Source organism: Cervus canadensis, chromosome 1 (assembly GCF_019320065.1).
Source record: "Cervus canadensis isolate Bull #8, Minnesota chromosome 1, ASM1932006v1, whole genome shotgun sequence".
NCBI classification, from domain to species: Eukaryota; Metazoa; Chordata; class Mammalia; order Artiodactyla; family Cervidae; genus Cervus; species Cervus canadensis.
This window is the reverse complement of record NC_057386.1, coordinates 118644818-118657571: the sequence shown is the minus strand read 5'-3', so window position 1 is coordinate 118657571 and position 12754 is coordinate 118644818. Positions and strand designations below refer to the sequence as shown.

The following is a 12754-nucleotide window of genomic DNA, read 5'->3' as shown; positions in this document are numbered from 1 at the left end:
CTATGGCCCACAAAATCTAAAATATGTACTCTCTGGCCCTTTAAGAAAAAGTTTGCTGGCATTCCCTGGTGGTTCAATGGTTTAGCGTCTGCTTGCTAATGCAGAGGACGTGGGTTGGATCTCTGGTCCAGGAAGATTCCACATGCTGCAGGGCAACTAAGCCAGCGTGCCACTACTACCAAGCCTGCGTGCTGCAACTACTGAAGCCGACGCACCCTAGAGCCCATGTTCTGCAACACGAGAAGCCACTGCAATAAGGAGCCCGTGCACTGCAACTAGACAGTAGCTCTCACTTGCTGCAACTAGAGAAAGTCTGTGCAGCAAAAAAGATCCAGCACAGTCAAAAATAAATAAATAATTAGGGGGAAAAAGAAAAAAATTGCCAACCCTGACATCTACAGACCATGACATCTATAAGAGGGAGAGATCTTCCACAAGCTTAGTGTGTGGGCACCTACTGATAATACCTCTGCCCTAACAAGATGAGTATCTGCCGTCAGCGCTGTTTACCAAGCACTTCTGTCACTTCATTCGATCTTTACAACAACCTATGAGGTCAGTCCTCTCAATATCCCCATTTTACAGATGAAAAAGCTGAGGCTCAAGCAGCCAAGTCACCTGCCCCAGGCGTTCCAGTGAAAGCCCATCCCAAGGGGGAGGAATAGAGCCCACCCTTGGCTCCCAGCACTGAGGGAAGGGCAACTGCAGAAAGGATACTGAAGATGATGCCACCGAAGCAGGCCGAGAACGCCATCCTCGGGTAGCCCTGGCGGGCCAGCGTGAAATCTGAGAAGACATCTGTGTGGATACAAGAGAAGGCCTTGAGCGGTGCGGGACTTCCCTGGCCCTTGTTGGTCACTAGTGCCTTCGTTCTTACCCACAGTCATTCAGTCGACAAACACTGATGAATGTCTGCCTGACTCTGGCACTAGCTTGTCCGGGTGCTGGGGGAGGCCACATTGTCCCATAAGACACAATTCCCTCCTTAATTCTTTTCACCTGCTTCTTTCCCACCAGGGGCAACCTTGTGGGTGTGACAAGCCAGCACCAGTCTTTCACCCATGTCCTGTCCCCTGCTCGCACAGCGCGTGTGTGCTACATCACTTCAGTCGTGTCCGACACTGCAACCCCATGGACTGTATGTAGCCTGCCAGGCTCCTCTGTTCATGAAATTCTCCAGGCAAGAATGGAGTGGGTTGCCATTTCCTCCTCCAGGGCATCTTCCCGACTCAGGGGTCAAACCTGTACCTCTTGTGTCTCCTGCATTGGCAGATGTGTTCTTTACCACAAGTACCACCTGGGAAGCCCCAGTATACACAGTACCTCTGTGCAAATTAGGAAAAGGGGCCCAAAAACGTGAGTGGAAGGAGAGCTAGTGTTGGGGCCCTTGACCCCTTGTCAGCATGCCCTTGGGCAGTGTACAACCTGACTAACCGTACTTGGCAGCTCTAACTAAAGAAGGATATATGTATTGGATTAACCAAAAAGTTCATTCCGCTTTTTCTATACTGTTAGTGGAAAACTCCAAATGAATTCTTTGGCTAACTCAATGTATGCATGAATGCCTACCCATGCCACACCTATGGATATACTCTGCTGGTTGACTGCAGTGAGCTCCATGTCCCGCCTGAACTCTCGGGAGCCATCAAGTATCTGTGCATCAGTGAGTGGAGAAGAGACTGGAGCTTCTACAGAGTCTCAGATGCAGTCCAGACCACCCCACTCGAAGCCCAGTGATGGTCACTCCAAAGACAGTAGGTATTGAGCACTGCTGAGGGTGGATGCCCTGGAAGCCCTGCCCACATGTCATTCTGGCTGGGCGGGGGAAAAGAGCAGTGAGGTGGCTGTGCTAATTCCAGAAGCCCACCCGGCCCCGAATCACCTCCAATGCTGTTCCCCCAGGCCAGCAGTGTGAGCCCCAGGACGGTGTTGCTCAGCCGGAAGACCACGCCCAGGGACCGGAGGATGTTCACCACCTCTGTGGCAGCTGCGTTGATCCACAGGGCGCTGGTCAGGAAGCCCAGGAAAGCAAAGAGCTGGGGGTAGGAACAGGAACATAGCCTCAGTTCCTCAGCTATAAAATGGGACGCTCATAGTACCTACATGTGAGGCAGTCATGAACATGAGCTGGTTGATGCAAAGCAGTTAGAGCCTGGCATATAGTAAGTGCTCAATAAAATGCTAGCTCGGCATTACCATTTTGTCAAAAAGGGGTACATCACAGCTCTCATCAGGCTTCTAGTCTGTGGACCAAATGCCACCCTATCACCACAAAAAGAAACTCCATACTCATGAGCAGGTGCTGCCCAGCCCACCCAACCTTCCTCCCAGCCCCTGGAAACCACTCTGCTTTCTGTCTCTCTGGATTGGTTTATTCTAGACACATCATAAAAATGGCTTCATACAGTATGTGGGCCCTTGTGACTGGCCTGTTTCACTCAGCATCATGTTTTCAAGGTGCATCCATCTTGGAGCATGTGTGAATACTTCAAAGACGAGTAAGAAACGCTGGCTAACGTTTCTCTGGGTTTCCCTGGTGGCTCAGTGGTAAAGAATCTGCCTGCCAACACAGGAGACACAGGTTCAATCCCTGGGATGATGGGAAGATCCCCTGGAGAAGGAAATGGCAACCCACTCCAGTTCTTGCCTGGAGAAACCTATGGACAGAGGAGCCTGGTAGGCTACTACTGTCCATGGGGTTGCCAAGAGTTGGATATGACTGAGTGACAAAAAAACAGCAACATTTCTCTAAATAATCAATTTGCTGAAAATTCAAATTCCTTTGGGTTGGTATATTCATTCAGAATTTCTGAAAATAAAGACTAGAATTTTTAAAAGCAATAATTAGTTTAAAAAATTTAAGTAAACTTTAGGAAAGAATTCTCTGGACAAACTGCCTAAAAAATTATTTAGCGTCCTGCAGAATGGAGAGAATGGTGTAGGGGGGAACACTCCCAAAGACCAAACAATTCCACCCCTGGGATGTGATCATTAGGAACTCAGGTGCCTTTCTAGTTACAGTGGTGGAAAAGTCTGGTAGATCTTCAAAAAAATGAACATACAGTTCACATTTGACCCACCAGTTTCACTCCTAGGAAGAGAAGGGAAGACACTGAAGAGAAATGAATCATTTCTACACAAAAAATCCTAGACCAATGGTCATGGCAGCATTGTTCATAATATCTAAAAAGTGGTGGGAAAAAAAACCCAGGGTTCATTTACGGATGAATGGATAAACAAAAATATGCTATGCCTGTACAATGGAATAGTATTCAGCCATGAAAAGGAATGAGGTCCTGACACATGCTATAGCATGGATACACTTGAAAAACATTTTGCTAAGTGAAAGAGGGCAGTCAACAAAAACTGCATATTGTGTGATTCCATGTATGTGAAATATGCAGAACAGAAAAATCTGGAAGGACTGAAAGCAGACTGTGCTGGCCGGGGGAGGACAGAGAGTGACTGTTAATGGGTACAGGGCTTCTTTTTTGGGGTGATGAATCCCAAATTGTGGTGATGGTTGTACAACTCCATGAATATAACGGAGTTGCCATTTCCTTCTCCAGGGGATCTTCCTGATCCAGAGACTGAACCCAGGTCTCCTGCATTGCAGGCAGACTCTTTACCATCTGAGCCATCAGGAAAGTCCTATGAATATAATAAACACAATTAAATTGTACATCTCAGATGGATGACTTGTATGTGTGTGTAAATTGCAACTCAATAAAATGAAGTTGTTACCAAAAAAAAAAAAAAGAACTTGCACAGGCATAAAATCTCTTAAAAGTGGCCTTAAAGACCTGTTATCATGGAAAGTGATCAGTGGCCTAACAGTCCCAGGATATCTGCCTGGGCATCCCCCCTCCCAGTTTGGAGAGCTGAGGTTTCTTACCCAGTGAAACCTGGGAGGCTCGCTGTTGGACGTGGCAAAAAAGGTCACTGCAGCCACGGCTGTGCCCGCAATCACCACCACGGCCCAGACGGGAAAGAGGCCACCTATCTCATAGACGCCATCTGCAGAGGGATGAGAAAGGGAGCTGGTACTCTCCACGGCTTCAACTTGGCACCTCCTCCTGGAAGCCCCCTTGGCATGATGGAGAGGGTGTGGAGGGGATAAAACCCACAGATGAAACTCAAACAACTGTTTGGATATAAGGTAGAGACCGCCTGTGTGCACAGCCCTGTCCTAGGCACTTCAGAGAGACAGAGAAATTGAAGACATAGCCCCTGCCCACGAGCTACTCACTCTGGAAAGACAGACATGAAAAACAGACTCTCCAGCTTGGAACTAAGATAGGAATGGCTAAGACCACTCACTCCTACTATCCTTTCCCATTTCCAAGGCAGACATCACTAATCAACCATGATGCTTTGGTCAACCTGAGCTTCAAGGGAGCACCCTCCAGCCAGGCATTACCAATGGATAGGCATGGCTCCATGATATGACCTGTACAGTTGAACTCAACCTTACTAATTCTGGCTCTCTTGAGAAGTCTGCTCTATGAACCAATCCACTACAAAGTTACAAAGGTTTTAGAGGTTTCATATTAAAACACCTAAGGGAGGAAACCCTGCAGGCAGGTAGAACACTCTAGAAATTTCCATATACCATCCTTTCATCACCAGTCTTAAAGGCAATGGATGATTCACTTGCCCAGACACATGTAACAAGACTTTTTTTCTTTCTTTAGTCCAGTTCATGGGCTCATAACATCAGTGCACTAAGGAGAACATAAGGGGATGAATATATAAAATCGTGCACATAATACATGGCAGATTTTTGGGGGGTAATTTTGACGGATGTGACTTTCATTTGCAGAGCTGGCTTTGGAACTTGACACCTGGGTGAGAGGTCCTTTCTCTGTATTTCTCAGTCCTGTGCTGGAGGAATTTCAGGAGGAGACAGGGGCATGGGGTGGTTAGGAGGGTCTTCTTGGAGGCTAAGGACGTGAGCTGAGTTGTAAATAGAGCAGGGCACAATGGTTCCATGTGCAGAGGGAAGAGACGGAAGGGAAGGAGCTGAGCAGATTTGTGTCACCGAAAGTAGATAAATGGCTGGGGAAGGTGGCTGGCTTGGGATCTCAGAGATCTCGACAGATGGCTGGGGGACATGGCCTTTTTCCAAGAGGCACTGGGGAGCCATGGAGGTCTTAGAGTGGGGGAGTGACCACAACATGTGACAAGTGGCACTTTAGAAAGATGGCTCTAGGGACTTCCCTGGTGGTCCAGTGGTGAGACTCTGTGCTTCCACTGCTGGGGGCATGGGTTTGATCCCTGATTGGGGAACTAAGATCCTGCATGCTGTGTGGTGTGGAAAAAAAAAAAGAAAGAAAGAGGGCTCTGAGGGTGGCCTTGAGAAGACAGATGGAAGTTGACAGTGAGATTGGGAGGTGAGATTGTAATGCCTGGCTGGAGGGTGCTCCCTTGAAGCTCAGGTGGACCAAAGCATCATGGTTGATTAGTGATGTCTGCCTTGGGCATGGGAAAAGACAGTAGGAGTGAGTGGTCTTAGCCATTCTTATCTTAATTTCAGGCTGGAGATTCTGTTTTTTCATTTTGACTGGCAGACATGTCACCTCCTTGGGCAGGTGACCCCCTGCTGGGCTGACCCCTAGATGGAGAGAACCCCCAGACCTTGGGCAGGGTGCCAAGTCTGGGGCTTCTCTCTATGCAGGCGCCAACCTAGAAGCAGTCACAAATGCTTTAGCCTAAAGCAGTCTTTCCCCTGCATGGACCTGCTACCACTAGACGGTGTTGGGGCAGGTGGCCAAGACACTAAATATCATAGAATCACATCTCAGGAAACGGATTCCCTCTTCAGTACTCTCACTGTAACAGATTTAAATATCTTAAGTGTACTGGAAACAAGGCTGGTTTCCCATTGATGCCGGTGAAAGAGATTCCTTTCCCAGTACATTGAAGTTAAAAAAAAGAAAAATATTAAATACAACAGTTTAGAATGGGAGAAAAATCAAGACGTTCTTGAATGTTGAATGCTTGGGAACCCTTCTCTTAAGAAGCCACAAGAATGATGAACGAAGTCCCTGGGGGACTGGAGAGGCAGGGCTGTCATGAACCAGCCCACTGGCACCACTAGGGGGCGCCCTTCCCATCTCTGGGGTCACATGGACCAACTCCTTCCTCCACGACCATGTCTTCCCATAAATTGGAGGAGAAACAGAATTTGGCAGCCTTTTCATCCTGACGCTCATTAGCAGAAAAAAAAAAGCCACACTCAGCCCTGTATTTGCTACCAAAACCCTACCGCCACCTCCAGGAGATGCCCCTGGGTTGAGAGGCAGGAGCCCAGATGACACAGAGAGGACTGGGCAGCATGAGATACTCAAGTCAGATAACAGGAAGAACCTGAGCAGGAGGAGTTAGAAGACGCCTGACAAGACCGGGCAGTGCTCGAGCCAAAACGGGTCAGAAAAGGAAAGCCTGGGGCAGACGGGGAAGGCTCAAGGCCAGTGGGGACCACCCAGGTCACTCAACACGCAGTGGAAGGGTTTGTGAGGAGCTGGTCAGTGGGCACCAGCAGGAGGCGGGGCGGGGGCAGGGTTGCCTCTTCTCAGCTTCTACCAGTTCTGCTGTTAGGAATGTGGCTCAGATTATCTTGAGAAATCCAGCCCCGGATTTTGACATCAACTCTGTGAATTTGGTAACGCAAGCAAATGCGCCAGAGGGCGGGATTTGGTCCAAGGGCCACCAGCGCGTCACTCCCCTCTGGAGCCAGTGTGACCGATGGACTACTGGAGGCTCATGGCACAAGCACATATTAAGCGTCTGCTGTATGTCCAGGACTGCCGGCTGGTCCAGGGTCCCCTGGGGTGGCTGAGAAGAAAACGTCGGGAATGCGGGGAGGAGGGGGTGGGCCGGCCCGGGGGCAGGGACACTCACAGGCCCCCGACTGCAGGGTCAGGGTCAGGAACAGGGGGCTGATGACCAGGTGCAGGCAGTTGAGGGGCCGCTTCCAGTTCCTGTCCTCCTTGTCGGGGTCCATGATGGGGACGGTGAGGAGCAGCAGGAACTCCACGGGCAGCTGTCAAGTGCGGGAAGGCAGGAGGGTGAAGGCAGGGAGGCCTGTGCTTGGCCGCCACGCCCCGAGCTCAGTCACTCAAGAACCAGGCTGGACTTCCCCGGTGGCTAAGAATCCACCTGCCAGTGCAGGGGACACGGGTTCGGTCCTGGGTCCGAGAAGACCCCACATGCCATGGGGCAACCAAGCCTGCGCGCCCTGAAGTCCACGCTCCGCAACAAGAAGCTCCACGCTTCTCACTGCATGAGAAGCCCACACGCTGTGACTGAAGCTTGCCACAACTAGAGAAAAGCCCGCATGGCAGTGAAGACCCAGGACAGCAACCAACCAACCAACCAATCAACAAAGGAACAAGGCGTTACTGCCGAAGCAGCCACCGGGCGCAGACCCCCAGGCGCTTCTGACTGCGGCTGTAACACACTGCCACCGACCGCGTGCCAACAATGACAGCACTCTGAACAGGAACTCTGAATTTTCCTACCTTTTGGATTAAGAAACTGAGGCTCAGAGAGGCTAAGAAACCTCTCCAAAGCCACACAGGAAGGTATATGAAACCAGGATACAGGGCCAGCTCTGACGGACTTGATATCTGGTGTTTCACTTCACTTGTGTTTTTAGCCAACAGCTAAACTCCTAATAACACCTATGGAGTGCTTACCATATGCTAAGCACCACAGCCAGTCCTTCACACAGATTAGTTCATCAAATTGTCACAACCACTGTGGTAGGCTGGATACGGTCCCCAACTCTTCAATCCCCCTCTATCTGTAACAGAACTGATCACCCCCACACTTTTGTCAAATGACTACTCTGCAGAATATATTTCCCTGTCTCACTGATGTTGAACTTGGCCATGCCGCTTGCTTTGGCCAATGGGCTGTTGGTGAATGTGATGTGAACAGAGACATAAATTGGGCTTGGGGAGTCTGCCTTGGTCTCTTCTGCCAAGAAAACAGCATACTCCCATGGGCCCCAGAAGGAGATATGGGGCAGACCTGAACCACCAGCCAGAGTCATCTCAGAAGACTGGATGAGAATAAATTTTGTCATCATATGTCAGTGAGATGCTGGGGGCTGTTTCTTACATAGCACTGCTGCAGCACTAACTTACTGATACAAGGATTCCAGAAGAAAGGCTCTATCATTATCCCCATTTTGCAGTGGAGGAAGCTGAAGCTCAGAGTGGTGAAGTGACTGGCCTGAGATCATGATACAGCCAGAGCTGTCATGGGGTATAAATATTAGTTGTTCACTATCTGCCCCCTGGGTCTAAGGAGACCTGAAAGGTATCCACACTGGAGGGCTATGAGGTGAGACCTCTGACTTTTTGGGTCTGGGTGGTGGAAAGCACTGCAGTCCTGCCTCATGGAAACCGGCCTGCTCACATCCAGACCTCAGGAGACAGGTAGCCCAGGGAAGCAGTGAGCGGTCAGTGCTATTTTGATCTCATTTAGACTCACTGTGACCCACACTCTCGCCTTCCCCAGTTCCTGGCTCTCAGCAGGTCAGGAGGGGTCCCTAACCTCCTCTCTCTCTGTCCTTGGGAAGATGCTCCCCTTCCTTCTTTGCGGGGAGGAGTCTGAGCCACGCTCCCTGACTCACATTCCCCCTGGAGTCCCAGCTCACGTATTTCCCCATCAAGTCCTCAGCAGAGCCCCCCACCCCACCCCCCAACCTCACTGCTCAGGAGAAGGCGGAGGGGCCACTGTCCTGTGCTGTCACCAAGTCAGAGGCCTGGCCCCAGGGTCCCCCCTGACCTTGAACACCTTGAGGACCCTCCAGTACACAGGCTTGGTCCTCCACTTCCTGTAATCCAGGGGGTTGAGAGCCCGCACCAGGATCTGGGCAGTGGTCTCCGGGTACAGGAGCAGCGGCCGGTACTCCTCACCTGGGGGCGCAAGCGGGGAGGGGCAGGTGTCCGTGGCTGCCTCGGCCTCTGGGAAACCCTCTCCCTTCCCTCCCACCAGTGTCCCCAACCCCTGGGAAGAAGGAAAAAGCCCAGAGCCTGGTAAGGGGCGGGGAAGGCAAACCCAGCTCAGCATGCAATGAAAGGTGTTCACTGCCTCCTTCCTGGGCTGGGGGGGGTGCTGGATGGTCCCATCACCCACCTCTCCAGCCCAGTCCAGCTGGCACCCCCACCCCAGCTGGGCACAGAGCCCCTGGACTCACCATAGTCATAGCTGTTGGTGTTAGAAGACACCCGCTCCTCCTCGGAATCTGACAGCATCTCTGTAGGAGAGAGCGGAGTTTCCCATGAGCCGGGGGGGGCGCCCAGGCCCTCCCACCACTATTCTAGGGTAGGGCACCTCTGGGACCGCTCGGTATTCAGGGTGCAAGTGTCCAGGCCCCCTCTGTATCATCAACTTCTCAGCAATCACGCTGTACGCTCAGGAATTCTTACAGACTCAGGAAGTCTAACTCACAAAACATTTTCAAATATGGTGATGCGGCAGTGAGGTCAAATTTAATACAGCCGTCTGAAGACAAAACTCAAACATTTACTGATTTCCACGTTGCACCTTTCAGACTTGGAACCCAACATATTTTTCTTTTCCAGTCTGAAACTTTTCTCTAGAGTCCTCGGGATTAGAGGACCGAGCCCTGCAAAGAAAGGCTTCCCCAAAGGAAAACGGCTGCTCTCAAGTGAAGAGTGCTAGCCCTGGTTCTGCCTCTGTGTGACTCTCCAGGCCTCATTTTCCCCTTCTGTTCCAGCCCAGGGGGCTAGGATGGGTTTAAAAGAGAGCACAGGGTACTATGTGCTGAACTCTGAAGGCCCAGCGGATAGAGAAGAGAGCAAAAAGCACGGTAGACTTCCTGTAGGGGGAGTTACCAACACCCGTGCCAGGACGTCAGGAAATGATACAGTCCGGCCCTCTGGAAGCTCACAGTCCAATAGACAGAAACATAAGCAAATTAATAACAGAATGAAGAGATAAAGGCTGTGCTGGGGTGAGTCTGAAAGCTGTGCAAGCCCAGAAGAGACACCTGGGGGTCTCTGCAGAGCTCCCTCCAGGCTGAGTCCTTAAGTCTTTTCAGAAGAAGGGCACACCAGGGAAACGGGACAGCACACGCAAAGCCTGGAGACAGCCAGGGGGAGCGTGGCATGTTCAGGGAGGTGGGGCTGGCCCTGCATAGCTGGGGAGTGGAGGCTGGGGCACGAATGAGTTTGGAGAAGAAAGCTGAGGCCCAGCACAAATGGCAACAGGTCAAGAGCAAGGTTCTCAGGCTCACACGCCAAAGAGGGCCAAGCACATCATGGGAACAAGTGAAAGAGGCTTCGGGGAGAATTCTGGCTTCCCAACATCATCAGGTCTGTCCATGTCGGGGTTGACGACAGAGAGCACTGGGGACTGGGGTTAATGGGGGAACCATGCCTTTCCCTAAGGCAGAAGTCCCACTCAGCTCAAGACATGTAACTATATATGTGTGTGGGATATGTGTGTATGTGTGTGTGTGTGCGCGCTCAGTCGTATCTGACCCTTTGCAACCCCATGGACTGTAGCCCGGCAGGCTCGTCTGTCCATGGGACTTCCCAGGCAAGAATACTGCAGTGGGTAGCCATTTCCTTCTCCAGGGCATCTTCCTGACCCAGGGATCAAACCCACATCTCTGGGGTCTCCTGAATTGGCCGGTGGATTCTTCACCACTGCGCCACCTGGGAAGCCTGTGGGTTGTATATGTGTATGTATTTGTGAATGTGTATTTGTATGTGTTGTGTGTGTGTTATGTTCGTTCATGCTGTTCATGTATTTGTGAATGTGTGTGTTGCATATTTCTGGATGTGTGTGTACATGTATTTGTGGATGTGGAAGCACCTGGCAGGGGGCACATTCTGGGATGCGGGAGGTGACAGCTCTTAGGAAGATCTGCCCCAGCAACAGGCAGGAGCACGAAGAACTAATGAACTTGGGGAAGCAGGTGATGACAAGGCTTCAGCAACACAAGCGAAACCATGGAGGGGGGACCTTGGTGGAACAAGTATAAAAAGCAGGAAGAGGAGATGGCTGGCACAGGCCTCAGGAGACAGAGGCGGCAGCTTCTGGGCACAGAGGGCGCCAGACCCAGGGGTCCTCCCGCGGGGGCTCCATTCAGACCTTACCTGGAGTACCTGGCATGGAGCAGACCAAGGATCTCCTCCGCTGCCACTGGTAGATCCAGGTGCAGAGAACCACGGTGACCACGTAGAACATGTAGAAGCCCAGGTAGCCTGCGGACAAGGGCACGCCGTCACCAAGCGGCGTCCTGGTCGCAGGGCCCACAGACCAAGGGCACCCAGTTCTGTCGCTGGCACCTGGCGGCAGCGGCTGTCTGTGTTCCCAGCTCAGCCCAGCCCAGCCGGCAAAGGGCCATTTCCTGGAGCCCAGGCCCCTTCCCCTCTTTGGCCCATATTTTCTCCCTACCAACCCCGCCCCTGTCTTCCCCGCCCAACCAATCCATCAATCAACAGTGGGTGTGACGCCTGGCACAGAGAGTGGCCTCCAGGACACAGTTCAAGTGCAAAGGGGCTAGTGTCCTGTCTGTGCCCTGGAAGACTGATCCCCTGCAGTATGTATCCCCCAATCTCTGGCTGCCCTGGGCCTGCCCACGGAGCCCCAAGAGTGAATCAGAAGGCGGCAGGGCAGGGTCTGGGGCACCCCCTCCCTGCTGTGGGCCCTGTCTCTGGCAAGACCCATGACCTTCCGCAACTCTCACTCAGGCTGGGTGACCCCCGGTCTGGGCCTGGAACCCTTCAGCAGGCTCCTGGGACCCTCTGCCCCTTCCAGGGGCTCCCACTGCTGCTGGCCCCTGGTGTCTCTGCATCACAGCCCCCCTCCCTGGTTTTTCTCAACCCTCTATAAGCCACCCCTCCATCCATGTCTTTGGAACCATCTGGATGGAGTGAGATGCCGCCGGGACCCTGAGGGTCACAGTCAGCATTGCGGCTGTACCGCTCGTGAAAACTGGAAATTGTGAAAACCCAGAACATCACCCTGACTTCGCCCTGCCCTCTTCGGTGATCAGAACCACTTTCATGCCCAGGCCACCATGGTTCCAAGCAGCGCTTCCATCACTCAGACCCAAAGGTGACTCTGTGCCCTGCAGACCACCCGCTCCCATCACCCCCGCCCCGCGCCTCCCAGCCATCAGCCCTGGCAATGACCCCGCCCCAGTCCCGCAGCCGCTCACCCAGGGCCCACGCCAGCGTGACCCTGCCGCAGTAGAGCGCAGTGAAGATCAGGAGCACGGCCGCCATGTAGAAGACGATGTCTCTGAGGAAGGGCCTGGAGGCCGCCGTGAAGGGACGCAGGATGGCGATCCCTCCGGCCACCACGGTGGTGACCAGCACGCCAGCGCCTGCGGGAGAGGAGGCCAGGTTCGGTGCCCCCCCGCGCCCATCTCCGGCTGCCCTCCCAGCCCCTCACCCGCAGCAGGGGCCCCTCGCTCGTACCAAACAGGGCCCCGAAGGCCAGGCCGGCTGTGCGTGGATCCGAGAAGGCCACCAGGGCGCTGAAGATATCTGGAGCCCCGTTCCCAAACGCCAGGAAGGTAACGCCATGGGGGGACATGTCAAGGGGCTCAGGGCAGGCGCTCCGGCTGGCCCAGGCCCATCTCCCAGCCCCCACACCCTCCGGCCCTCCCTCCAGGGTACCAGAACTGGACCAAAAGGATACTGCCACATTGTGCGAAAGCTTCAGTGTGGTGGAAATGGCCGACAGGTTAGGGCAGAAGCTA

General features: G+C 52.7%; 1 protein-coding gene across 4 annotated transcripts in view; it reads right to left on the bottom strand.

Moving 5' to 3' along the window:
• SLC8B1 (solute carrier family 8 member B1) overlaps window positions 1–12754 on the bottom strand; it is a 29152-nt gene that overhangs the window by 4971 nt on the left and 11427 nt on the right. For all 4 annotated transcript variants that reach the window (XM_043439652.1, XM_043439639.1, XM_043439644.1 and 1 more), the window contains 10 exons: window positions 12694–12751; window positions 12471–12576; window positions 12209–12376; window positions 11142–11249; window positions 9212–9271; window positions 8800–8930; window positions 6904–7045; window positions 3896–4017; window positions 1883–2036; window positions 718–798 (listed from right to left, as the gene is read on the bottom strand). In XM_043439652.1, the coding sequence (XP_043295587.1) occupies window positions 718–798; window positions 1883–2036; window positions 3896–4017; window positions 6904–7045; window positions 8800–8930; window positions 9212–9271; window positions 11142–11249; window positions 12209–12376; window positions 12471–12576; window positions 12694–12751 (1130 nt within the window). The remainder of the gene's footprint in view (window positions 1–717; window positions 799–1882; window positions 2037–3895; window positions 4018–6903; window positions 7046–8799; window positions 8931–9211; window positions 9272–11141; window positions 11250–12208; window positions 12377–12470; window positions 12577–12693; window positions 12752–12754) is intronic.